Consider the following 26,668-nt stretch of genomic DNA (forward strand, 5'->3'; position numbering starts at 1 on the left):
GGAAAACTGCCCAGCATTCTCCTTCCATAAACCCGTCACCATTTGAATCTGTTTGGAAATTGTGAAAGTCAGCCTGTGCTGGGTTTTTCCGAGATGTCCTGGGGTGGTTGGGAAGATCAAGTGATAAAAGGAGGAAGAATTTTGTGATACACAAAGGATCCTACAAATGTCAAGGATATTATTAGCTGTGATTTGCATTTATGAAGGAAGGAATGGAGGCAAATAAAACGGCCCCTTAGACTCGCAGAAAGAAAGACTCTGCTGGCCCAGCCCACCCCCGAGGACAGGGAAGCTTCCTCGAAGGAAGGTATTCCTACACGGCAGCTGTCTACAGACCGCCCCCACCCCCTTCCCCACCTCCCTTTTGGGCTGGAAGAGTGAGGGCAGCCTCCTCTGTGAATTACATCCAGGAGGAGCCAGGAACAGCCAGCAGGGGGAGGAATTGACCAGCAGAAGAGGAGGAAGTCTTGGCAAGCTTGAAATACTACAGTGAAATTTGTCATAAAATCCATGTAAATCAGGAGGAGAAGGTGTTCTAAAGTGTGTAAGGAGTTCATAAAAATGAATCCGGATTTGCTATTTCTGAGTTCAGCGATGCTCCTCCCTCCCAGCCATTCACTGGCCGCTGTGGAATCCTTCAGCTGCCTCTGAGCTTGGCCCACGCTCTGAGCAAGACACGGAGGCCAGGCGCCTACAGGGACTCAAGACAACGGAAAAGACCCATGTTCCAGTGTTTGAAGTGAAATAAACAGGAAACTTTGATATGTAAAAGTTAGCTGTTTGCGTCGGTTTCATTTAATTCAAGGGGGGAAGAAAAGCTCAAATTGACTTTTACTTTTGATTCAGTGAATGGGGAATAAATGGATAAGATTTTCTCTGTTTTGAAAATTGGATGTTCCTCCATCCCCTGACCTCAGAGTTGCCTCACCTTTGCAGGAATGTAGAGGGGGACATGCGAGCTGTCTGGGAGGCAGGTCCCTGGGCTGGTCTGAGCCTTGCCTGGAGCCAGTCGTGGAAAGCCCTCTGACCCTCAGCCTTGTCTGTAAAATGGGGGTTAGGGGGGAGTTTCCCCTCTTACATGAGGCAGTGATGTGACAGGTTGGGGAGGGGGTGGCTGTGCAAAGCACATGATGTGAGCTGTCACTGATGGAGGGGGACCATGCCCAGGCCCAACTGGGAGGGGGCAGTGCCCTTTAATGGGGGCAGAGGGAATGTTGGTCCGCCAGGGTTCCCTCTGCAGGCACGGTGGGAGCGGCAGTTGAATGGGGCAGTTGGAGAGGCGGGCTCCAGGCAGGAGGGACAGGGCAGTGAATCTGGGTCCCTGGAGAGAAGGAGACCCAAGCAACCACAGGCAACCCTCTCTGAGCCCCATGACTTCTGGCCCCTCCTCCTCTCCCTCCTGCCCTAAGGACGAGAGCATTTCCTGCGCAGGTAAACTCCTCTCTGTAGCGATCATTCCCTGGTTTGTCCCAGGACAGGCTGTGATGGGCAACACCACATCAAGTGTGGCTGCCCGTGAGGGAGGAAGCAGAGACCTGGGGCCCCAGAGCCCAGGGGAGGCTGGGCATGGCCATTTTGGGAGCCCCCTGCTCCATGTTGTTAAAAACTGTAATGTCAAGACAGGATTTCCAAATCTGATATACAAAAGCCTACGTAAATGAATGAATGCCCTGTCAGACACACACACACACAGAGTACTGTTCACGATTTAATCACACAATTAATTTTTTTAAAGAGCTTGAATTCATGGTGCACTCCTGTGTGGTACACACAGGTGTAAAATGGGAGTTCTCATCTTTCTTCAATCTCGTCGGAGAATCCCTGTAACTGAGCAGGCGCCCTCTCTTGGAGACTCCATCACAGATCACTGTTTGGGGCCCCCTCCCCTTTCTGCACCCCAGGTCACGTGTGCTCTCACCTGCACCTGCTTACTTCTGCCCTCTCTCCCCTCCCTTCTCCCTCTCCCACACCAGCTCTATATCACTCATGGGACCATCGCCCTGGTCTGGCTGCCCACCGGGGTGTGGGGACAGCTGGACTGGACAGACAGGAGAGGTGAGGGGCAGGGGCTGAGAAATGCTTCCCATAGCTTCTCCTCCAAGCAGAGGCCAGACAGAGCCTGGAGGAAGGGGCCGTGGGAGGGCGGGGGAGGGCATGAGTCCTGCAGATATTGGGTGGCCTTAAATTAAGAATGGGTTTGTTAAGAGAGGAACAGTGGCCATAATCTCTTATCCTAGAAGGATTTCATGCTTAGGAGTGCAACTGCATTTGGTTGATGCAGGGGAGTCCTAGGGACGGATTTCCATTGTGGGCACCAAGGGAAATGGAGAATCTGATTCTCAAACAAGATATGGTTAATAGGTACTTTTCTGGGTTAGAGAAGCAGGCATGGATCAGAGTTGAGTGAAGTGGGTAGATATGGAAAATGTTTCTTCTTGAAATGCCCTCAAGGTAGCTTTCGTCCTCCCTTTTTGGAGACAGAAAAGATAGAGAAAAATGAAACTACCGTAAGGAAAACAGCAGTGCAGGTGTGATGATAAACACTAAGTCACCCAGAGCCCAGAGTCAGGGAGACAGTAAGGAGTGGTGGGGATTGTGGCAAACGAAACCACGCTGTGCCCTGCCAAAGAAGCCTTGACGCACTCTGTGTGAGCTGATTGTAGCTCGTGGGCCTACAGAGCTCCTGATTTTTGACAAAAGCCAGAGGATTTTTTTTCTTTTAACGTGATTATCTTCTAATTTTTAAATGTTTTCCACAAATTCAAAAAATTAAAAAAAAAAACAAACTGAGCAGGCCAAATACAATGGACCTGCAAGGTATGTATAGTCCATGATCTATCAGTTCGTATCCTCTGCTCTAAAATGAGAGCTTCCCGCTTCTGCCTTTTCTGGTCTATTGAGGTCAGGTGAGGACCACCCTGCCCGCCAGCAGAGGGATGAGTCAGAGGCTTGCTTCCACCTCCTGCCAACCCTCAGCTGCTCTCAGTGGAACCAGGCAGGCCAGGAGCAGAGTCAGGACTCTGACCTGTCAGGTCCTCACATTTTTCCAGCTCTCATCAGCGGTCCCCCACCTCCAGCCCGTGACTGCCAGCAACCAGATTTCTCGCTCCAGGCAGCTCCTCACTCCTGGCAGAGGATGGCATGACAGACGGGATAGAGATGTTAGCCAAAGCAGACTTCCTGATTTAAAAATTCTCGTTCTCCCCCTCGGGGGCTGCCAAATTTAGCAAAGTACCATTCCAGCTGCAGCGTTTCCAAGTGGTCTTAGGTAATCAAAATTCTGCGTTCCCTGTGGCGTGCCCCAGGAAATCACCCTTCTGCACTCTGATTACCCGAACCTGGCCAGGGAGGCCTGGTGTCCTGTGCTTGGCATTTTGGAGTCCATACCCCTTAAGACAAGCTGATGACAGCTCGCCACCAGGACTCTTTGCCATTAGAGGAGTGAGGAAAATTCTAGAAGTCATAGGAGGATTCTCTAGGGACGGGAGGCCTGTCCTCTCAGAAGGAGGCAGCACTGGGGACGTTTAGCCTGAACAAGAGAGGCATCGCAAACAGGTGGCTGGGGATGAGCAGAGGGACATGGCAGTTGTCTGCACGTGAAGAGAGCATGCATGCTGTCTGCCTGGCCCCGGATACCAGAGCGACTGTGGCCAGCACATGGCTCTCAGTTTCACAGTAGAACAATTCATCCCCTTTAGGGCTGTTTCTTTTTAAAAAAAAGTTTTAACTTTTTATTTTGAAATGATTTCAAGCCTCTGGAAAAGGAACCAGAATGACACTCAGAAATCCTAACTACCCTTCATTCTGATTTATAAATTGGCATTTTTTGCCACGCTTGCTTTAACATTCTCTCTCTAAGCAAACTTATTTTTCTGGCAAATCTGGGAGTGAATGGCAGACATTTTCCTCCATTACCTCTAAATACTGCAGTGTGTATCTCCTAAAGATAAGTATGTTCTCTTATATAATCATAATAATCAAAATTATAAAGGCTCAAATTGTACAAGGATCAAAATCAGGAAATTTTACTTTGATACAATGCTCTTCCATAACCTACAGTCCACATTCAGATTTCCTCACTCATCCCAGTAACACCCTTATTTTACCCCTCGCCCAGGATTCAATGCAGGCTGTATATTGCTTTCAGCTGTCAGTCTCTTTAGTTGCCTTTAACCTAGAATGTCTCTTTGCCTTTCTGTGTCTTTCATGATGCTAACATTTTTGAAAAGCACAGCTAGTGGTTTTGTAGGATGTTCCTCTGGCTTTGTCTGATATTTCCTCGTGACACGGTTCAGGTTGTCCATTGGCTGCAGAAATACTGCATGAGGGCTGTCTTGACGAGAAGGACTGGGGTCTGTGGCCAAACTTGTTGAACCACAGTCTGTTTGGCCAGAAGGAAATTCTCACCCAAGACACTGAGTTTGCCACTTCTGGTGTCTTCTTGGATTCTCTGGTTCTGTCTCCCCAAAATAGTTTCGGTTGAGTTTCAGAATCGTAGTGAGCTCTTTCATAATAGTCTTTCCAATAATCTGCCCTCCCCGCTCTGCTTTACTCAGACTAATCTCCTGTGCAGCCCTCAGGGCACTGCAGGCAGGGAAGTGGCCCCGAGGCTGCGGAAGCCGAGGGCAGCTGTATGGGGATCAGAGCGTGGCTGTCGGCCCATGCTGTGGCAGTACCAGGGAGGATGGGGACAGGCTCTGCGTCCAAGGCTGTGCTTGCGTCTAGGTTTCCCTCCTCCTGCCTCTCTGGCCAGAGCTGGATTGCATATATTCAGGGAGCTAACGACCCATCCAAGGGTGAGAGGCCAATTTCTTTAATTTTCTCGGTCCAAGCATCCCTGCAGCGGCTATCGGCCCACCACTGCCCTCTTGCAGCAAATCCCAAGAAGTCAGGAGGGCATGGTGCTTTGGGGAGAGGAAGCCGCGAAGGGCATTCTGGTAAACGGACATTGGAGGTCTTGTGGGGAAGGCTCTCTGGGGCTCTTTTGCCCAGGGTTGGGCCTGTGTGGGGGCCAGCAGGCTGCTGTCTACATCAGCAGGAGCAGATCTAAAGCCCTTCACCACCTTTCCCATGCTTGTGGCTCTTGACTCTCCTGCCCAAGCCTCATGCGCATGGTTCCCTTAAGAGCCTCACTATGCAGGTATCACCACACCCAGCCTCAGCTGAGCATCCCCCCTGGGCTTTCAAATTCTCCTCCTCTCCTCTTCCAACCATATAGCTCTGACCTCACTTCTCATAACAAGTCCTCCCTAACCCCATCCTCTTCCCAGACCGCCCTGATCTGTCCCTCCTTAGAACTTGGGTAGCCCAGGAGATCTGCAGTACGCTGACACGCTGAGCACACACAGCCCGGGCCCAGGGTTTACATTCTCAAATACATGATTCCATGTCATAATGGCCGGGGGCGATCCCCGGGTAACTTCCAGATTCCATTCCTCCACCCGCCAGAGGTAACCATCATCTTGAAATTGGCCTATATCTTTCCAATTCATTTTTTAAAAATAAACTTTACTTTTAAAAAGTTTTAGATTTACAGGAAAGGTGTGGAAAGAGTACAGAGGGGTTCCTCTGTTATTAACATATCAGTGTGGTGTAGGTGTCACAATTAATGAGTAAATTATGATACGTCATTATTACCTAACATCCGTATTTTATCCAGCTTTCCTTAGTTTTCACCTAATGTCCCTTTTTCTGTTGCAGGTTCCCATCCGAGATACCACATTACATTTAGTCGTCAAAGTCTCCTAGGGCTTCTCTTGGCTGTGACACTTTCTCAGACTTTCCTTGTTTTTGTTTGTATTGTTTGTTTGCTGAGGGGGAGGTAATTAGGTTTCTTCATTGATTTCCGCTTGGAGCAGTTACCGGGGATTGAACCCGGGACCTCTCGGATGCTGAGCATGCACTCTGCCACTTGAGCTATACACTTCCCCCTTGACTTTCCTTGTTTTTGATGACCTTGACAGTTTTGGGGAGGACTGGTCAAGTGGTTTGTAGAATGTAGCTCCGCTGGGATTTGTCTGATGTTTTTCTCATGATCAGACTGGGGTTAATGAGTTTTGGGGAGGGAGGACCACAGAGGTGAAGTGCCCATCTCATCCCATCACCTCAAGGGTACATCCTATCAACAAGACTCACTGCTGATGCTGACCTTGGTCCCCTGGCCGAGGTAACGTCCGTCAGGCCTCTCCACTGTAGTTGTTCCTTTCCCCGCTTCCATCTTGTGCTGTGCTCCTGGAAGCACTGTGTTCTGGCTGATGGTGTTATTTCCCACAGGGCTACGTGTCAGTTTGATGCTGTGATGTACATATATTGGGATCAAATTAAGTAACTGGCTGGTGGATGCTGAAAACTAGGTTTCTCACTTTCGGGGTGGGAGTTTACAGATAAGCAAGGGGAGGAGGCCAGAATTATGATAATCACAGCAGTGGATTACAGTTGGAGAATCAGTGGGAACTCATGCTTAGTTCAAAATAGATTCAGATGCCTCCATAAAGAAAAACATGTAGGTATGTCTCTGTATACTAGCTGCTCTGTCAGCTGAGAGGGCTGGAAGCCACAACATCCCCATAACAGAACACACCCAGTGTCCAGAGCTTGGTTTCTAATATCATTCCCCAATCAAAAGAATCAGGGCTACTTGGAGAAATGAGACGTTACTACAAATATATTGATCGACAAATGAATATATTACTGTTTTGCAAGATGTGAACTTTATACATATGGTTATCAGAGTGAATACAATTTCCTACAACTTTTTTTTGTCTCAATTTACAATGTTCACATAGGTTGATGTGTGGATTTAATTCGTTCTTTTTAACTGTTGAATAGTAATATGCTGTATTCAGATTATACAATTGGTCCATTTTCCTATTGATGGATGTTTAAGATGTTGCAAACAGAGCTGCTACACATATTCCTGTGGAGGGGGCTGAATGATATTTTGTGCATGAGAGTCTATCCTCTGTGGATTGGTTGCTTGAGTTTTTCTATATGGTATTTTTATTGAAGTATAGTCAGTTTACAATGTGTCAATTTCTGGTTACAGTGTAATTTTTCAGTTATACATGTACATACATGTGTATATTTCTTTTCATATTCTTCTTCATTATAGGTTACCACAAGATACTGAATACAGTTCTCTGTGCTACACAGAAGAAACTTGTACTATAACTCAATAAACAAATGTTAAAAAGAAAATGAGATGATAAAAAGCATGACCCATGAATGAAATGTTAGTAAGTAGGAATTAACGTTAAAGTTTTGTGCTGTCAAGAGGATGGAGATAAAGCCATAGTTTGAACTAAAAAAAAAAAAAGAAGAAGAAGAAACTTGTTGTTTATCTATTTTATATACAGTGTTAGTATCTGCAAATCTCGAACTCCCAATTTATCCCTTCCGACCTCGTTTCCCCAACTCTGGTAAAGATAAGTTTGTTTTCCATGTCTGTGAGTCTGTTTCTGTTTTGTAAATAAGTCTTTTTTTTTTTAGATTCCACATAGGAGTGATATTATATGGTATTTTTTCTTTCTCTTTCTGGCTTACTTCACTTAGTATGACAATCTCCAGGTCCATCCATGTTGCTGCAAATGGCATTATTTTATTCTGAGTAGTATTCCATTGTATAAATAAACCACAACTTCTTTATCCTGTCATCTGTTGATGGACATTTAGGTTGTTTCCATGTCTTGGCTGTTGTAAATAGTGCTGCTATGAACATTGGGGTTTGTGTATCTTTTCGAATAGAGTTCCCTCCCAACATACACCCAGGAGTGGGATTGCTGGATTGTATGGTAAGTCTATTTTCAGTCTTTTGAGGAATCTCCTTACTGTGCTTGAGTTTTTCTAGATCTAGATCTAGAACTTCAGCGTTGCCATGAGTGAGTATGAGAGAGGAGAGGCTAGGAGATGTAGGGGAGAGTTTGTGAGGACAATGAGAGGAAGCATGCAAAATTAGGGGGTGTGTGTGACTCTGTGTGTGACTCCTTGAACAGGTGGAATTTGTTCAGAGCGTGTATATACCTTAGGGAGAGAATGACTGACCATGGCAGTAAGATAATCTTCAACTTAATCACAGAACAGCAAATTGTTTATAAAGTAGTTGTCTAAATTACACTTCTGGCAACAGGGTTTAAATCTACTGTGCTCCATGTATATGCCAAGACTTACAATTTCCAGGCTTTTTAATATTGCCAATCTGAAGAATGAGAAATAGCTCTTTTTGTGATCGTGGTTTTAATTCACACGTCCTTGATACTCAAAGGTTGAGCATGTTTGTGAGTTCATTTGGCTCATCTGTGAATTATATCTTTTGTCCACTTTTCTAATTGATTGTCTATACTTTTGTTATTGGTGTATTGAACATTCTTTGTAAATTTTGTATACTAATTCTTTATAGTTAAATGACTCACATTTATACCAGCATGTTGCTTCTCTTCTTAATGTAAAAAATTTTTTTTTGAGTTTCCACAACTTATTGATAAGTGAGAAAAGTAAGATGCATGTGATATCATCCAATTTTATAAGAAGTGATAAGTCAAAATACGCATGAAAAAAAATTCAAAACAAGATAAGCAAAGAAATTAAAGTATCCGATATCTAACAGCTTCTAACCACCTCCAGTCCCTCCACTGTGGCATGGAGCTCTCCATGTCTTCCCTTGGTTCTTTTTCAGGGGAAGGTAATTAGGTTTATTTCTTTACTTATTTATTGGAGGTACTGGGGCTTGAACCCAGGACCTCTTGCATGCTAAGTACACGCTCTGCCACTAAGCTATACCCTCCCCCTTCCCTTGGTTTCGATAATGGCCTCCTGACTGATGTCACATTCCTTCCCTCCTCTCCCGGGCCCTCACCTTACTCCAAGTCTGATCTTTTATTTTTTCTTTATTTTTAATGACATTTATCGTTTTCTTTCTAACTTTACATGCACTACATATTCATTGACGACGACTAGAAATGCACCAAAATGAAGTAAAAAATATCAATCACCCATAATCCCCACCAGTCTGATGCATTTCCTCCCAGTGTTTACATTTTTTTTTAATTGAAGCACAATTGACCTTCAGAGATAAAGAGGAATATTGCCAAGGACAGTGTCAGAGGGCATGCTCTGCCTTTGTGCATATGCAGTTGACCCTTGAACAAAGCAGGGGTTAGTGGCACTGACCTCCCCCCACAGTCTAAATTCACATCCAGTTGTCCCTTGGTGTCTAAGGGGGATTTGTTCCATGACTTGTGAGATGGTTCTGCATCAGTGGATTCAACCAACCCTGGATCATGTAGAATTTTAGTATTGAAAAAAATCTCTGTATAAGTGGACCCACACAGTTCAAACTGGTGTTGTTCAAGGGCAAACTGTATATACACCATATCTTCTTTCTCCATTCATCCATAGACAGACACTTCGGTTGTTTCCATATTTTGGTTATTGTAAATAAAGCTGCCTCGAACATGAGGGTGCAGATATTTCTTTGAAATTCTGATTTCACTTCCCTTGGATATATACCCAGAAGCAGGATTGCTGAATTATATCGTAGTTCTATTTTTAATTTATTGAGGAAACTCCATATTGTTTCTATAGTAGCTGTACCAATTTACATTCCACTAACAGTGTACAAGGGTTCTCTTTTCTCAATATCCTTGCCAACACTTGTTATGTCTTGTCTTTTTGATGATAGCCATTCTCACAGGTGTGAGGTGATATGAATTCCCCTGATGATTAGCAATATTAGCACCTTTTCATGTACCTTTTAGCCGTTTGTGTATCTTCTTTGGAAAAATATCTATTCAGGTCCTCTGCTCATTTTTTAATTGGATTGTTTTTTATTTCTATTGAGTTGTATGAGTTCCTTATATATTTTGCCTATTAACCACTTATCAAATACACGATTTTCAAATATTTTCTCCTATTCCTCAGGTTACCTTTTAATTTTATTGATTGTTTATTTTGCTGTGCAGAAGATTTTTAGTTTGATGTAGTTCCACTTAATTATTTTCACTTCTTATTTGCTTTTTGATGTCATGTTTAAAAAATAGGTGCTAAGATCAATGTTGAGGAGTTTTTCCTTATGTTTTCTTCTAGGAGTTTTACGGTTTCCGTTCTTAGGATTTAAGTCTTTAATCCATTTTGAGTTAATTTTGTGAGTGGTATAAGATAGGAGTCCAATTTTATTCTTCTGCATGTGATTATCCAGTTCTTCCAACACCATTTTTGAAGAGACTATCCTTTCCCCATTGAGTATTCTTGACTCCTTTGTCAAATATTAGTTGACTGTGTAAGTGAGGATTTATATCTTGGTTCTCAATTATGTTTTTGGTCTATGTTTTAATTACTATAGCTTTGTAGTATACTTTGAAATCAGGAAGTGCCTCCAGTTTTGTTCCTCTTTCTCAGAATTGCTCTGTCTATTCAGGGTCTTTTGTGGTTTCATATAAATTTTAGGATTTTTTTCTATTTCTGTGAAAAATTCCACTGGAATTCTGAAAGGGATTGCACTGAATCTATAGACGGCTTTGGGTAGTAAGGACATTTTTAACAATATTAATTTTTCTGATTAATGAACACAGGATATCTTTTCATTTGTTTGCATCTTCTTAAGTTTCTTTCCTCCAAGACTTATAGTTTTCAGTGTACAGAACTTTTACCTCCTTTGTTAAATTTTTCATAAGTATTTTTATTGTTTTTGATGCTATCGTGAATGGATTGTTTTCTTTCTTTTTCAAATATCTTGTTTTAGTGTATAGAAACACAGCTGATTTCTATATGTTGATTTTTTATTTTACAGCATTACTAAATTCATTGATTAGTGCTAATAGTTCTTTTGGCAGAGCCTTCAGGATTTTCTATATATAAGGTCATATCATCTACAGAGACAATTTTACTTATTCCTTTCTAATTTGGGTGCCTTTATTTCCTTTTCTTGCCTAATTGCTATGGCTAAGACTTCCAGTACCATGTTGAACAAAAGTGGTGAGAGTGAGCATCCTTGTCTTCCTGATGTTAGATGAGACTCTTTCAATCTTTCATCACTGAGTGTGAATTTTACGTGTGGGTTTGTCATGTATGGCCTTTATTATGTTGAGGTATATTCCTTCTATACTTAATTTGTTGAGCTTATTTATTTTTTTAACATGAATGGGTGTTGTATTTGGTTAAATTTTTTTGCTACATCTATCAAGATGATCGTATGACTTTATTTTTCATTCTGTTAATGTGATGTATTAATTTATTGATTTGTGTATGTCAAACCATCCTTGCATCCCAGGGATAAATCCTTCTTGATCATGGCATATGATCCTTTTAATGTGCTGTTGAATTCAGCTTGCTAGTATTTTCTTGATATTATTTGCACCTATATTTATTAAGGATCCTGATCTGTAGTTTTCTTTTCTTGAAGCATCTTTGTCTGGCTTTGATATCAGGGTAATGCTGGCCTCATAAAATGAGTTTGGGAGGTGTTCCTCCTCTTTAATTTTTTGGAAGGGTCTGAGAAAAACTGTCACTAACTCTCCTTTAAATATTTGGTAGAATTCACTAAGGAAACCATCTGGTTTGGGGATTTTCTTTCTTGAGAAACTTTTGATTACTGATTTAATCTCCTTACTCATAATTGGTTTCTTCAGATTTCCTATTTCTTTATGATTCAGTCCTAGTAAGTTGTATGTTTCTCTGAATTTATCCATTTCTTCTTTGTTATCCAATTTTTTGGTGTACAGTTGTTCCCAGTAGACTGTTATGATCCTTTGTATTTCTGCAGTGTCAGTTGTAATGCCTACCCTTTCTTTTCTCATTTTATTTATTGGAGTATTCTTTCTTGTTTTCTTAGATTAAATAAAGATTTGTCAACTTTGTTTATCTTTTAAAAAAACAGCTCTTACTTTCATTGTCCCTTTCTATCATTTTTCAATATTGTATTTCATTTATTTCTGGTCTGATATTTGTTAGTCCTTTCCTTCTGCTAACTTTATTAGGCTTAGTTTGTTTTTCTTTCTTTCTTTCTTTCTTTCTTTCTTTTTTTTTTTTTTTTTTTTAGTTATTTGATGTGTGAAGTTAGGTTGTTTATTTGAGCTCTTTTTTTTCCCCTAATATAGGCACTTATCACTATAAACTTTTATCTTGGAACTATTTTTGCTGCATCCCATAGGTTTTGGTATGTTTTGTTTCCATTTTTATTTCTTTAAAGATTTTTTAAAATTTCTCTTTAGATTTCTTCCTTGACCCATTGGTTGTTCAGAAGTGTGTTGTTTAATTTCCACATATTTGTGATTTTTTCATCTTTCCTCTTGCTATTTATTTCCAGTTTCATTCCATTGTGGTCAGAGATACTTGAGATGATGTTAATCTTAAATTTGTTAAGACTTGTTTTGTGGCCTATCATGATACATCCTGGGGAATGTTCCATGTGCATTTGAGGAGAATGTGTATTCTACTGCTGTTAGATGCAATGTTCTGTATATGTTTGTTAGGTCCATTTGGCCTAAAGTAGGACAAATATTTCCTTATTGATGTTTTTGTCTGTATGATCTATCTCATGTTGAAAGTAGGGTAATGAAGTCCTCTACTAGTGTATTATCTTTTTCTTCATATCTGTTAGTATTTGCTTAATATATTTTGGTGCTCCAATATTGGGAATATAATCATTATATCTTCTTGAAAAATTGACACCTTTATTGTTATGTAATAACCTTTATCTCCTCTTATAGTTTTGACTTAAGTCTGTTTTCTCTGATATAACAACCCATGCTCTTTTGGTTTCCATTTGCATGGAATATCTTTACATTCCTGCACTTTGAGCCTATATATGTTCACAAGGGTGAAATGAATCTCTTGTAAGTGGCATATAATTGAGTCTTATTTTCAAATCCATCCAGCCACTCTATGCTTTTTGATTGGAGAATTTAATCCATTTACATCTAGGCTAGTTATTGATACAAAAGGACTTACTAATGCCATCTTACTGTCTTCTGACTGTTTTGTAGTTCCTTTATTCCTTTCTTCCTCTCTCGCTGCCTTCTTTCGTGAATTGATTTTCTGTAGTTGTATGCTTTGATTTCCTTCTCTTTATCTTTTGTGAATCTACTGTAGTTTTTGCTCTGTGGTTACCATAAGTTTACATAAAACATCTTATAATAGTCTGCTTTATGCTGATAACAACCTAACTTTTTACATACAAAACCATACCATTTTACTCCTTCCTTTTGTATTTTGATATAATAATTTACCTCCTTTATATTGTGTATTCATTAACAAATTATTTTAGCTATAGTTATTTTTAGTAATCTTGTCCTTTGCCTTTATACTAGAATTGAATGGTTAACATACTATCATATTATAGAATTAGCATATTCTGAATTTGACTATATACTTACCTTTAACAGTACTTTGTGTATTTTCATATGTTTTCAGATTACTAATTAGTATCTTTTACTTTCAGCCTGAAGAACTGCTTTTAGCATTTGTAAGGCAGGTCTAGTGGTGATAAAGTTCCTCAGCTTTTGTCAGGAAACTCTTTATCTCTCCTGCATTTCTGATTAGTATCTTTGCCAGATAGTGTATTCTTGGTTGGCAGTTTTTCCTTAATACTTTGAATATATCATCCCACTCTCCCCTGGCCTGTAAGATTTCTGCTGATAAATCTGCTCTTAGTCTAACAGGGATGCCCTCATAAATATCTAGCTTCTTTTCTCTTGTTGTTTTTAAGATTCTCTCTTTATTTGATTTTTGACAGTTTTATTCAAATATATTTTGGAGAGGCTCTCTTTAAGTTCCATTTGTTTGGTGACCTATGAACTTCATAAATTGGGATATCCAAATCTCTACTCAGATTTGGGAATTCCTCAGTCATTATTTCTTTAAATAAGTTTTCTACCCCATTCTCTCTCTCTTCTCCTTCTGGAACTCCAGTAATTTCAAAATTGTTTCTTTTGATGGTATTCCATAGATTACATAAGCTTTCTTCACTCCTTTTCATTCTTTTTCCTTTGTTCTCCTCTGTCTGGATAATTTCAAAGTTTTTGTTTTCCAACTCACAAATTCTTTCTCCTGTTGATACTCTCTATTACATCTTTCATTTCATTTGTTGTGTTCTTTAGATCCAGCATGTTTGTTTGGGCCTATTTAATGATTTCTGTCTCTTTGTTGAACTTCTCATTTTGTTTATGTATTGTTTTTCCTGATTTAATTGACTCTTCTTCCTGTTTTTTCTTGTAGCTCATTGAGTTTCCTCAAAACAGCTATTTTGAATTCTTTATCTTTTATCTTTACCTTTTGCAGATCTCTATGTCTTTGGAAATGGTTACTGGAAAATTACTGTTGTCTTCAGTGGTTTCATGGTGTCATGTTTCCTTGATTTCTCATATTCTTTGAAGTTTTGTGTTGCTATCTTCACATTTGAAGTAGGAGTCACCTCCTCCAGTCTTTACTAACTGCCATTGGGAGAGAAATATCTTCTGTCAGCCTTGCTAGGGGTTCTGAGGTTTTCTCAGATCTTCTATGGATTCACCTGCAAAATTGTTATTGTTGGACAGGAGGTAGGTAGGCAAAAATGAGGGATGCATTAGCCATGAAGTTGATGTCACTACTACATATATTCTTGAGTAAGTCTCTTCCCTTCTCTGGGCCTCTCTTCTGTACAATGAGGAGTTTGTAAAAGGTTACATCTGAGGATACTTCCAACCCTGCCATGCCATAGGTTTATTGGCCATTAAAACCTCAATGGGAATTGGTTTATTTTTTGTTTCTAGCTGTAAAAAAATCCAGAGAGAAACCATAGGATGGGAACTCATGTAATTATAATAGTGAGACTTCTCATTGCAAGTGACAGAAACCAACCCAGGATAGTTTAGTTTAAAAAGGAGAATTTATTTACAGGATATAGCAAGCAGAATGTCTTGGAACCCTAGGGCATAAAGCTATGTCTCAGGGAAGAACTGGAACTAGAATAGAAAATCTTTAGGAATTGTTCTCTATTTTTTGGGTTTAGTTTGAATGTAATGGTTGGTTTGTGGACTAGACAGGCACTTCAAAGAGTGTCCTCTCCACCTGGATTATTGGTTTCCCTTTGGGGCAGTGGTCACAGAAGTGGGTGTGGGTTTGTTCAGATGTGTATGGTCCTGAGAGGTGGCCTCATTGAAGTCCTCTGATCCTTGGGTGTGAAGATAGGGGAATGTGGATACACAAACTCCTGGGTATCTGAAAGGATCAAGGAGGAAAAGGGGATATATATGTGTGACAAACTTCATGCTGGGTCACACTAAGACAGATAATTGACCTTCTTGAGGTTCTTTTGCTAGGGCTAGGACTCGGATGTGGCCACGGGCTAGCTCCTGATAGAAAACCTGCAATAGGCTTTTCTGCTCCCAGTAAACCCAAAATGGGAAAGAAAAGGAACAGAATGTCCTTGCTAGTAAGAAAGGCTCATGGTGGAGTTGACAGATGCATAGGGCTTCTGGCCATACTCCCCTATAAATGTGGAAGGTAATTGGTGAAACCAGGTCTGAGTGGTTGGAGAAAGGGAGCTGGGTGAAGTAGGGGCTGCTTGATCCCATTCCAGAGTATCCTCATCTTTCTGCTGCAGAGTGAAGGTCCTTAAGCCAAGAGCCCAGGGTTCTAAACTGCCATCAAGATGGTGGGCGATGTCCCCTACCTTATCTCAGATCTGGATCGGCGAGGCCAGCGGAGATCCTTTGTAGAGAGATATGACCCCAGCCTGAAGACCATGATCCCAGTGAGACCCTATGCAAGGTAAACCATGAAAAGGATTGGAGGGAAGGAGGTAAATTCTTCTATCATGGCTGACTTCAAACTACCAGTGTGATGTCACTGAATGCAAAGTCAGGAAGAGATGCACAATAACAGAGTCTTACTCTATGTGGTATTTCTACCACATAGACTTACAGAATCTACAGATCATAGAAATTAGTAAAATCTAACAAAATAATCTAGCAAGCTATGAGTTTTGAGTGTTTAATGCTTTTATGTTTAACATAATTTATTTACATGTAATTTAATTTTTAATATTGGCTGTGTTCAAGAACTGACCTACAGAATTCCTAAAAATCTAACAGTCAGTTTTCTCAAGCTGGTAGGAGCTGGCCCAGCACACCACTGCTCATGGGACTGATGGATGTGAGTCACGGTCTGGAGGTGGCTGTGGTTGTTGCTGTATTCAAGAATTCCAGTCAGAGACTCGAGGCCATGACCCCAGCATCCTAGGACACTGAGCATCTCATTTGTCTCAGGTTGGCAACCAACCCCGTGGATGATGCAGGGCTGCTCTCCTTTGCCACATTCTCCTGGCTCACGCCAGTGATGGTGAGAGGCTACAAGCACACGCTGACTGTGGACAGCCTGCCCCCATTGTCACCGTATGACTCATCTGACGTCAACGCCAAAAGGTACCAGTGTTTGTATGGGTCATGTCTAGAGAGGAGCCTGCCTTGGGAAGGGTCCTGCGATCCCTTTCGTGTGCTTCCATTTCCCTGTGCGAAAATGGATGCCCCCGGGTCCTGGTGGCTCTTCTCAGTGGTTTATATCTCAGATGTGGGCTGGGCTGAACTTCCTGGCCCAATGTCTGTGGAGGTGAGGATTGGGGAGAGTTGGTGGGGAGAAAGAGCTGCTTGAGGGCTATGACTGGCGGCTTCAGGACCATTCTGGGCAGGGCTTTGTTTGTAGGAGCACTCCATCAGGACAGGAGTGGCCAGGATCTTACTCTGCTCTGTGCTGGTTGGACCCCACGGGGGCTGCTGCATGCAGTTCCAAGCATTGTGTTTTGTGTCACTTTAAACATCGTCCTTGGGCTTTCATATTAACAAGATGTTTAGGTTGAACTGAATGACAACTGCCGATATTTGACAATTTTGACTTGCAAAAACATAAATTTCATTGGTTCAACCTAATTCATATTCATGATAAAAAGGGAAAAGTGACAGAAGTGGAAGCAGTGGAAATATCCCTACCCTACTGCATCTCGACGCCCCAGAGATCAGCACTGTGACATGTCGGTGTGCATCCGGCCAGAATTTCCTCTTCTCTGATTAAACCCTCTGCTACCATCTTCTGCACATCAATGCTTCTTCCTCCTCCTCCCTACTGACAGGTCATGTTTTTTTCTCTGAAGAAAAAAATAAAGCATACTATTGATTACCATTTTGCTATTTTCAGCTAAGAGTTTACAAAGATTTTTCCCACAGCACAAACCCAGCAACTTCATTCTTTCTAACAGCTGCATTGAACTTTGAGGTTCTTGTCCTCAACAACAGGGAAGTGCTCCAAGCCCCTCTCTGTTTGTTCCTTCTGGAGCTCTCCTTCTCTTTGGCCTCATAAGCTTTAAGGGCTGGAAGTGCTAATCATGGCCTTGCAATTGCTTCTGCAATTGTGCGTCCCTTCATCTATGCCCTGCAGAAATCTCAGGCAGTGGGGTTTTCCAAAATCTACAGTCTGGAGACAGTTTCCAGGGAGCACAGGGAGCTCAGGGCTGGACCAGTTCTTGTGGAGCGCTGAGTTTTCCTTCTACCTCTGTCTGTTTTTAATGTTTCCTCCATCTACCCCACATCATCTTAGATCCCTGTTCCTTTCACACTACGTTCTTCTCCCAGGTGATCGTATCCACTCCGAAGGCTTACACACCAAACACACACTGACAACCTTAATAACAGGCTACCTTCAGCCCATGCCTCTGAGTTCATACACCAAACATCCAACTGGACAGCTGAACTGGGATGAGTCACAAGCATCTTATATCTAAAGCTGCACTTGATCCTCAGCCCACAGGGTGACGTTTCCTCTTCCTCTTCTCCCATCTCTGCAAACTCCATTCCCACAGTTGGCCAAGCCAGAAAACTCGGATCCCTAATCCCCCTTCTCCTTTTCTCCCACAGCTAATTCATTAGTAAGCCCTGTGGTCTCCCCCTGTCCACCTTTCCTTAAACCCAGTGTCAAGTCACTGACACTTCCCACCTGGATGGTGACCATCTCCTGCTGTGTCCTCCTTGCTTTGTCTTGCTCCCCACCCCCAGAATCCACTGCTCTCATAGCAGCCAGATGTCCTTTTAGATGTATACAATGATCTTGCTACATCGGCTGAAAAACCTGCAGTGGCTTCCTTTGCACTCGGAATGAAATCTCAACTCCTTCCCAAGGACTGTGAGGTCCCATGGGGTCTGACCCTGCCTCGCCTTCTGGTGTCAGGCCAGCCCCTCTCTTGGGTTACCACATTCTTGTCGCACTGGCCTCCTTTCAGACCTCTGAAATTGACAAACTCCTCCCTGCCTTGGGGAAGATTTTTCTCTTGGTTCTTCTGTTGCCTCCATCTTTTTATCACAACTGGTATTCTGGGCAGGAGGAGGAGGAAATGAGGGCCTGGAACGTGCCTGGTGCCAGATACCAGCTGGTGCTGTGTCCAGGCTTTGCCTGCTGCTTCTCCCATGTCCCATCCACCCTGCAGAAGAAGAAGCGAGAACCCATGCTGTTCATCTGAAGCCACCACTCCTAGGCATGGGGGCTGTGCTAAGCATTCTTGCAAAGGTTTGTCCATCAGAGTAGATTCAAATAGCACGTAGAAATGTTAAGTCCCTTTCCTTCTTCCTGTTCTTCCATCACAGACTTCAAATCCTTTGGGATGAAGAGGTAGAAAAGGTGGGTCCTGAGAAAGCCTCTCTGGGCCGTGTGGTCTGGAAATTCCAGAGGACGCGTGTTTTGATGGATATCGTGGCCAACATCCTCTGCATTATCATGGCGGCCATAGGGCCGGTGAGTGGGGCGGCCCTTCCTCTGCCTTGTCTCCTGGGTCCCCAGACTGGCAAAGAATGTCATTAGTTACTTTCTCTACGAGCTGGTGGGTTTAGTACATTGTCATTATCCTTGAGTTCCTTCGGGGCGAATTTTCATAAAGCTAATCTTTGCCAAGCACAGCGGCAGCCCCTGAAATTAATTAAAAAGTTTGCCTCATAAAGTCAGCTTGCTGACATTATCCGAGACCACCTACACCAACCTCAGCCCCCAGTGGCCCTCTCCTCTCTCTCCATGACGCTGTTTTACAGACGGTTCTCATTCACCAAATCCTCCAGCAGACTGAGAGCATCTCCAGGAAGGTCTGGGTTGGCGTCGGCCTGTGCATGGCCCTTTTCACCACTGAGTTTACCAAAGTCCTCTTTTGGGCCCTTGCCTGGGCCATCAATTATCGCACGGCGATCCGGTTGAAGGTGGCTGTCTCCACCCTGGTTTTCGAAAACCTGGTGTCCTTCAAGACGCTGACGCACGTGTCTGTTGGTGAGGTAAGCTGGGCCAGAAGGAGCCCAATTTTAGAAAACTAAGCCCCAGGTTTCCTGAATATGCATGAGATGTGCTTCCTGAATGGAGCACCTGCCTCCCTTTTGTCTGTCAATGTCCTGCCCATCACGCCCCACCTCACTGCTAAAGGAGGTGGCGGGAGACTCAAAGCACCAGCAGAATTCAGAGAAAGGAGGGCTCCACTTAAGCTGGAGCAGTACGGAGCACACGCGGGCATTTAAGATTGATTGACTAATGGGTCTGATCACTCCAATTGTGTAGTGTTTGGGATGCCAAGGTCATAATAAAGACCACGCCATTTGGACTTCAGAGCTGACATTTTCTTAAGCCCTTAACCTTTAGCAGTAAATTCTTCACCCTTTACATGAGAACACTTCCCTGGCCAAGGGAACCCTAGGTGGTGTGAGATAAGGAAGAAGGCTTGCTTCTTTCTCACAGCTGGTCCTCCAGTTTGTTCAAAGCATCTGTATCAATTACGGTTAGGTTCAGTTGCACGCAGCAGAAAACCCCAAATAACAGTGGGTTAAACCAGATGCAGTTATTTCACTCTATAAAAAGAGTCTGGAAGAGGGAGATCCAGGGCTGAAGTGCGTGTTGCCGAAAGATCGGCCCCGTCCCTGATGAGCCATATAACTCAGAGACCGGGTCTTGGAGCTTAGAAGAAAAGAGGCAGCTTTATTACTTTGCCAGGCAAAGGGGACTCATAGCAGGCTAGTGCCTTCAAAACTGGGAACTCACCTTGGGATTGGGGTGGGGTGGTTATGCAGCCATAGCCCAAACAATAAAGCTTCAGTAACAATCAACAGGATCATTTTCTCATCAGAAGACTTAGAATGGCATCACGATCCCTCCAGGCCACCAATTGTGTAGAGGCTAGCGGTTAGATCTCTTTATCTTGTAAGCACTCAAGGCGTGGTCTTGTCAGTAATTCAGACTATTTTGTAAGGTTACAGTCCTGTGACCTCCTTGGAGAACTGACTCAGAGACCGAGCATGATTATTACTTTCAATTACTGGAATAAAGTAGAAACAGTTAGATCAATAGCTTTAGTTTTAGCATTAGGCTTGGAGCTGTAAGTAGCAACTGGTGGGTCAGGTTTGTTGACCGTTCTAAAGGCAAGCATAAGAATAAGCAATCTGTTAGCCTAAATGTGGCCATTTTATTATTCCTCCTACATGAGGACTTCCAGAACTTTCTCTCTTTCTTCATCACTACCCTAGCACACGCTCCCATAATGGTTCAGGATGGAGGCTGGGGGTCTAGTGTTCCCACCCATGTTTCAGATAGCTGGGAGGAGGAAGGAGAGAAGAACAAAAAAAAGGGCTATGTCTTCCTCATTGAGTGGGTTCCCTTTAAGAATTCATCCCCAAAGTTCCAGTCAACACCTTGGCTTCTATCTCATTGCCCTTCACGTAGTCACGTGGCCACAGTCCTTCCACAAAGGAGGCTGGGAAATGTGGTCTTTTTTAGCTGGGCACACAGCTGCCCTGATTAAGCAGAGTTGAGCTAATAAGGAGAAAGGAGAGAGAGATACAGGGTGAGCTGCTGTCAACCTCGCCAGCATGGTCCTAAGGTGGTAATATTGCTCTTTAAGCCTTCCCTCATCTGGATTCTCAGTTCTAAAAGACCGGCCTCTCCAAAGTCATCCCAGAATGAGGCCCCGCAAAACTCACCATGTTGGTTCTTAGATGACCCCTGTGAATGAAAAATACCGCTAGCCACGTCAGTAGACAAAAAATGCTGAAGGCATCAAGTCATCAGCTGCTGCCGCCAGCCCCCAGTGAGGACAAGCCTGCAGCCCAGCCCAGCTTCTGCAGCCACTCACAATGGTGCCCTCTGACGGGACTCAGAACAAGAAAGGACAGGATACTGGCCCTAGATAGTAGGTGCTTGTCAAAGGAATGAATTCAATGAGCCCAATTATTTGCTCCCTCCTACACACAGAAGAGTGCTAAATTCTTTAACTAGAGATGTCTGGTTATCTTCAGTTAACAAGTAATCTTTTAATGTTCCAACTACTTGGTCTTTGTTGTAAAGCTCCTATATATCCCAGCTCCTCCCCTACCTCTTGGGAGCAGTTTCTCAGAGTGATCTGAGAGGCTGTCATCCCGGCTCGAGTCCTCCCACCAAATAAGACATAACTCTCAACTTTCAGGCTGTGCATTTATTTCACTTGACACCCCCGTCCCCCTTGAAGGCAGTTTTTCTCTTCCTTCCTCAGACCCCTCAGCCACTCTGAAAGCCTTCAGTTGAGGAAATGCTTGGGTGGCCCTTCCAAAGCCTGAACCCATGTGCTTTCTTTCCAGGTGCTCAATGTGCTATCAAGTGACAGTTATTCCTTGTTTGAAGCTGCCTTGTTCTGTCCCCTGCCAGCCACCATCCCTATCCTAATGGCAGTCTGCGCCGTCTATGCCTTCTTCATCCTGGGGCCCACAGCTCTCATCGGGATAGCCGTGTATGTGATATTCATCCCCATCCAGGTAATGGCCTGCCTTTGCAATTGACGCCTGTGTGTCACACACGCTCTCACCAAAGCGGACAGAAGGCTTCGTTCCCGGGGCTAGCCCGGAAGCCTTTGTGCTCACAGACTTGCTTTCTTTGTTGGCCCAGCATAGATTCTTTTTAAAAAACTTGAATTGGAATGCCCTGGGGGAGGGGGGCCATGCTTCTTCAATTTGTCAAAGTCCCCAGCACTTCCTTGCCTCCTGGTGATACATGCATTTGTATCACCTGCCCAGTCCCCAGGGGGTGTCCCCCAGAGCACCCTGGCCATGACTCAGGGGAAAGATTTGGCTGAGAATCTCGGGCCAACTCCCTTTAGAACTTTTCCTGGCACTTGTACACCAATCCCTGGATTTTTAGGCCAAATGCAACTCAGCAGTTCTCTCTGAACAGTGTTTGTACCTTGATTTCAGATGTTTATGGCTAAGCTCAATTCAGCTTTCCGAAGATCAGCAATTTTGGTGACAGACAAGCGAGTTCAGACAATGAATGAGTTTCTGACCTGCATCAAACTGATTAAAATGTACGCCTGGGAGAAATCTTTTACCAACACCATTCGAGGTAGGCTGAGCAGGTGCTTAAAGAACCACTTACCTCGTAGAATGTGCTTTCTAAGCGGTTCTTAAGGTTCCTGGGACCAGGCATTCTAGAAGTGGGCTGAAGGGACCCCAGAACTGGTCTGCAGGATTTTCAAAGGATTACAGAGATTTTATAATAGACCCAGACATCTCCTCTGGTGAACCCAGCAGGTGAGTGACATATGATTTCGCCTTACTGAAGCTGATGAATGCTTGTACTGTCCAGTTACCATCACAAAAATAACCCACTGAAGCATTATGAGCAGGAAAAGAGCCGTCTCAAGCTATTTCCTTGACTAGGCAGATGTCTGTGTGGACACGCGCATACGCTCACACTCACACATAAATCCCCTTCTGGCCTGCAGCAGCCTCGTCATGATGGGATGTCCCACTGACTTGACATGCTTTGGGCAGATACGAGAATGCGTATATAGCTGTTTTTTTCTTTTTTTAAAGATGATATTAAAGCTATTTCAATCAAATAAAATGCAAATCTAATTGCAGGAGCATTTACATAATTGCTGACATAGACTCAGGTGGTTGGCCGGTTAATGATCTGAACCACTGTTACAACTCACTCTCTGGATCTACAATTACACTTTCAGACCAGCATGTAATTGGGTCCGAAGCTGTGCACCCACGTTGGAGGAAATGGCTTTAGAGCTTCTCCTTCTGAGCTTGCCAAAGGAAGTGGCCTAGGTTGGGACACTGGCAGCCCTCTTCGGAGACCCAGAAATACTTCCTCACGGAGTGAAGTCACCTCAGTACAATTGATTTGATGGGATTACATTTGATTCTATTTGACTTAATTCAATTTAACTCAACTCAGTTGAATTCAAGCCAGTTTAATTCAATAAGTGTGTACCGAGTTCCTACTATGCGCAAGAGATGCAGGAAAAACAGATGTGGGGCGTGAGGAGGGCCGTGTCTCAGGCTTCGTTTGAGCCCCTGGGACAGGTCCCACCAAGTGTGGGTCCTTGGCTTCGCACAGGAAAGAATTCAAGAGTGAGCCACAGTTGAGTAAAGGTAGATTTATTTAGAGAGATACATCAAAAGGCAAGAGAAAGGGCATGAAGTGAGGGGGCTGGGTGCTCAGATTAGAGTAAAAGTAGGTACACACTCCACAGACAAAGTGTGGGACTTCTCTGAAGAAGTGGGAGAGAGAGAGGTGTTGCCAGTTTTTATGGGCTTGGGGGCTTCATATGCTAATAAGTGGAAGGACCAGTCTAACTAGCCTGGGGAAGGGGCTGGGATTCCCAGGAAGTTGGCCATTTCCCACTTTGACCTCTTGTGGCTAGCCTTGGGACTGCCATGGGCATGTTATTTACCATGTTAATATATTACAATGGGCATATAAGGAAGCTCAAGCTCTGCTAAAGTCAAATCTTGAGACTCAAGGTCTACTGGGGGTTGAATCTTCCACCATTTTGATGTTGATTGCTTTATCATTCCTTGAATGGCTGTGCCCTGCCCACTTCCTTTCTCACAAGGAAATGGGAACCACACAAAATAATGAGTAAAAGGGTCCCAATTTTTAAAAGTAAGGGACGCTGAGTTAACTAAGCTCAAAAATAGCTATAAGTTTGTTGGCACTCCTTCTAAAATACATCTGAAATCTGTCTGCTTCCCTTCATTCCACCGCCACCCAGTCCAAACCAGTATTGTCTCCCTGCTGGACCATGGCGAGAACTTCTGCATGCAACCCATGCTTTCCCACTTCCCCCTAAAATCCACCATGCACTCAGCAGCCAGAATGACTTTTTAAAAACGTCCATCAGATCCTTTCCCTCCCCCTGGCTTCTTGTCACACTTACATTATTCAAATTTAGGACTTGTGAATGAAATCCAGATTCCTCCCTATGGCCTCTTAGATCTACGCAGTGTGACCCCTGCTGTCCTTGCCGACCCCGTCACCTCCTGTCCTCACCCCTGAGCCCTACAGACCTGCTTTTTGAACAGCATCCATGCTCATTCACGCCCTGGGATCTGTGCACTGGCTGGTCCCTCTGGCCGGAATGTCTTCTGCTAGATGCTCATGGTGACTTTGTCTTCACTTCAGGTCTCCTAAAGCCAATGTCACTGACTCAGGAGGCCTTCTTGACCACAGTCCCAGGCAGGTCCACGCCCCACTCCTAATCACTTCACCCTATTCATTTCTGTCCTATCACCCAGCACAACTTGTAATGATCTTATTTACTGGTTTGTCCATTTCTTTATTGTCTAGCTCCCCTACTGGACGAGCTGAGGCCCTGTTTATACTTGTATTCCCCGGCCCCAAGCAGAGCACCTGAAGTACACTAGGCATCAGATTAAGATGGAGTGAGTGAGTGAACACATGAACTAATTATAGGATAAAGTGGAGAAACTGCCACAGGAGAAACTGAGAGGCACTCCTCAGGGGTGAGAAATCAGGAACAGCCTCCTGGCAGAGGTGGCATTTTAGACAGGCCCTGGAGGATAGCAGGGACGTGGACCCAGAGCTGGGGAAGCCCCCAAGGGGCAGGAGCCAAGGCCTAGAGGTGAAGATGCGGGCTGTGCTGGGGGAGTAGGGGGTGACCAATGTTCTCGAGGGGAAGGGCATCTGGAGAGCAAGCTCTGGATCCCAGTAGAACCGGGTTCTAATTCTGCCTCAACCACCTAAGAGGCAAGTCACTTAACCCGGTAAGACCTTCCTCCGCTGTCAAAAGGGCATAGTGATAGCTTCTCCCTTGTCATGCAGTGGTGAGAGCAGTCTGATGAGAGAGTGCAGTTCTCAGCGGGACACCTGGGCGAAGTCAGCACTCAGTGAGAATGGCTATGGTGCTGTTTTGCTAATGTGGCAGGGTTTTTGTGGAGGAGGTTGGAATTGCCATTGAGCACTTTAAACACCAGGGGAGGGAAGCCTGAATTTTATTTGTGAACGGTGCAGAGTCAGGGGCCTCATATGGACTTACGGGTTTTTGTCTCTGTTCCTGAGATGCAGGACAGGGGCCTCAATCTGGCAGCATTCAGGCTGCCATATGTGTTTTGTTTGACCCCTACAGTACTTTAACTTTTCCAATTAGTTCCCAATGTTTAAAAGTAGGGAGATGGCTCACAAAATTCCAGATCTCAGACTTGAGAACCGTTGAGGCCCTAGGACATCCTCACTCTGGTCTTGCTCTCTGCCCCGTCCCTTCATTTACATGACTTGTTTGACCCCTGTGGGCATCTGAGAGTATGACTCTGGACACAGAGAATCAGATCAGAAGGCACCTTGGAAACCACCCAGCCACGGCAGTTGATGTGCCCTGAGCCCCCAGTACATGCTGACATACTGCTTGGGGCTGTCTGTGCGTCCTCTCATTTAAACTTCACAACAGGGGCCCTTAGCACTCATTTGAAGGAGGATCTGGCAGGAGTAATATGTTTCTTGTGTTTTTAATTGAAGTTCAGTTGATTTACAATATTGTGTTAGTTTCAGATGTATAGCAAAGTGATTCATATATATATTCTTTTCAGATTCTTTTCCATTATAGTTTATTATGAGATATTGAACATAGTTCCCTGTGTTATATAGTAAATCTTTGTTGCTTATCTACTTTTCTAATCAATATTTTTTTTAATTGAAGTGTAGTTGATATACAATGGTAGTTTCAGGTACAGCAAAGTGATTCAGTTATACATATATATACTTTTTTTCCAAATTCTTTTCCATTAAATGTTATTATAAGAAATTGAATATAGTTCCCTGTGCTATACAGTAAGTCCTTGTTGTTTATCTATTTTATTACTATATATAATATAATAGTGTGTATTTGTAATCCCAAACTCCTAATTTGTCCTTCCCTCGCCTTCCCCTTTGTTAAGCATAAGTTTGTTTTCTATGTTCATGGGTCTGTTTCTGTTTTGTGTATAGATTAATTTGTACTATTTTTTAGATTCCATATATAAGTGATATAATATTTGTCTTTCTCTGTCTGACTTACTTCACTTAGTAATCTCTAGGTCCAGCCATGTTGCTGCAAATATTTCATTCTTTTTTATGGCTGAGTAATATTCCATTGAAAATACTTTTTTTTTTTTTTTAATGTTGGTACTTGCCATGCAAAATAAGACCAATGTGGGCTGTTTCTATTTCATAGGTATAAGGAAGAGGGAAAGGAAATTACTGGAAAAAGCTGGATTTGTCCAAAGTGGAAACTCAGCGCTGGCCCCCATTGCATCCACCATAGCCATTGTGCTGACATTCACCTGCCACATCCTCCTAAGACGCAAGCTAACCGCTCCAGTGGTAAGCACCTCTCCAGCACTCGCCTGCCCTGCACCCAGCTCTGGCCGTA

The 26,668-nt window shown here is 43.4% G+C and overlaps 1 protein-coding gene across 1 annotated transcript in view; it reads left to right on the forward strand.

Moving 5' to 3' along the window:
• The first annotated feature begins 15,611 nt into the window (after nt 1-15,611).
• Nucleotides 15,612-26,668, forward strand: part of ABCC12 (ATP binding cassette subfamily C member 12) — a 55,877-nt gene continuing 44,820 nt past the window's right edge. Inside the window, exons 1-7 of the mRNA XM_064489996.1 lie at nt 15,612-15,741; nt 16,239-16,394; nt 18,600-18,747; nt 19,038-19,271; nt 21,594-21,767; nt 22,203-22,350; nt 26,471-26,619. Coding sequence (XP_064346066.1) covers nt 15,623-15,741; nt 16,239-16,394; nt 18,600-18,747; nt 19,038-19,271; nt 21,594-21,767; nt 22,203-22,350; nt 26,471-26,619 — 1,128 coding nt within the window. The 5' untranslated portion in view covers nt 15,612-15,622. The remainder of the gene's footprint in view (nt 15,742-16,238; nt 16,395-18,599; nt 18,748-19,037; nt 19,272-21,593; nt 21,768-22,202; nt 22,351-26,470; nt 26,620-26,668) is intronic.

Source organism: Camelus dromedarius, chromosome 9 (genome assembly GCF_036321535.1).
Source record: "Camelus dromedarius isolate mCamDro1 chromosome 9, mCamDro1.pat, whole genome shotgun sequence".
NCBI lineage: Eukaryota > Metazoa > Chordata > Mammalia > Artiodactyla > Camelidae > Camelus > Camelus dromedarius.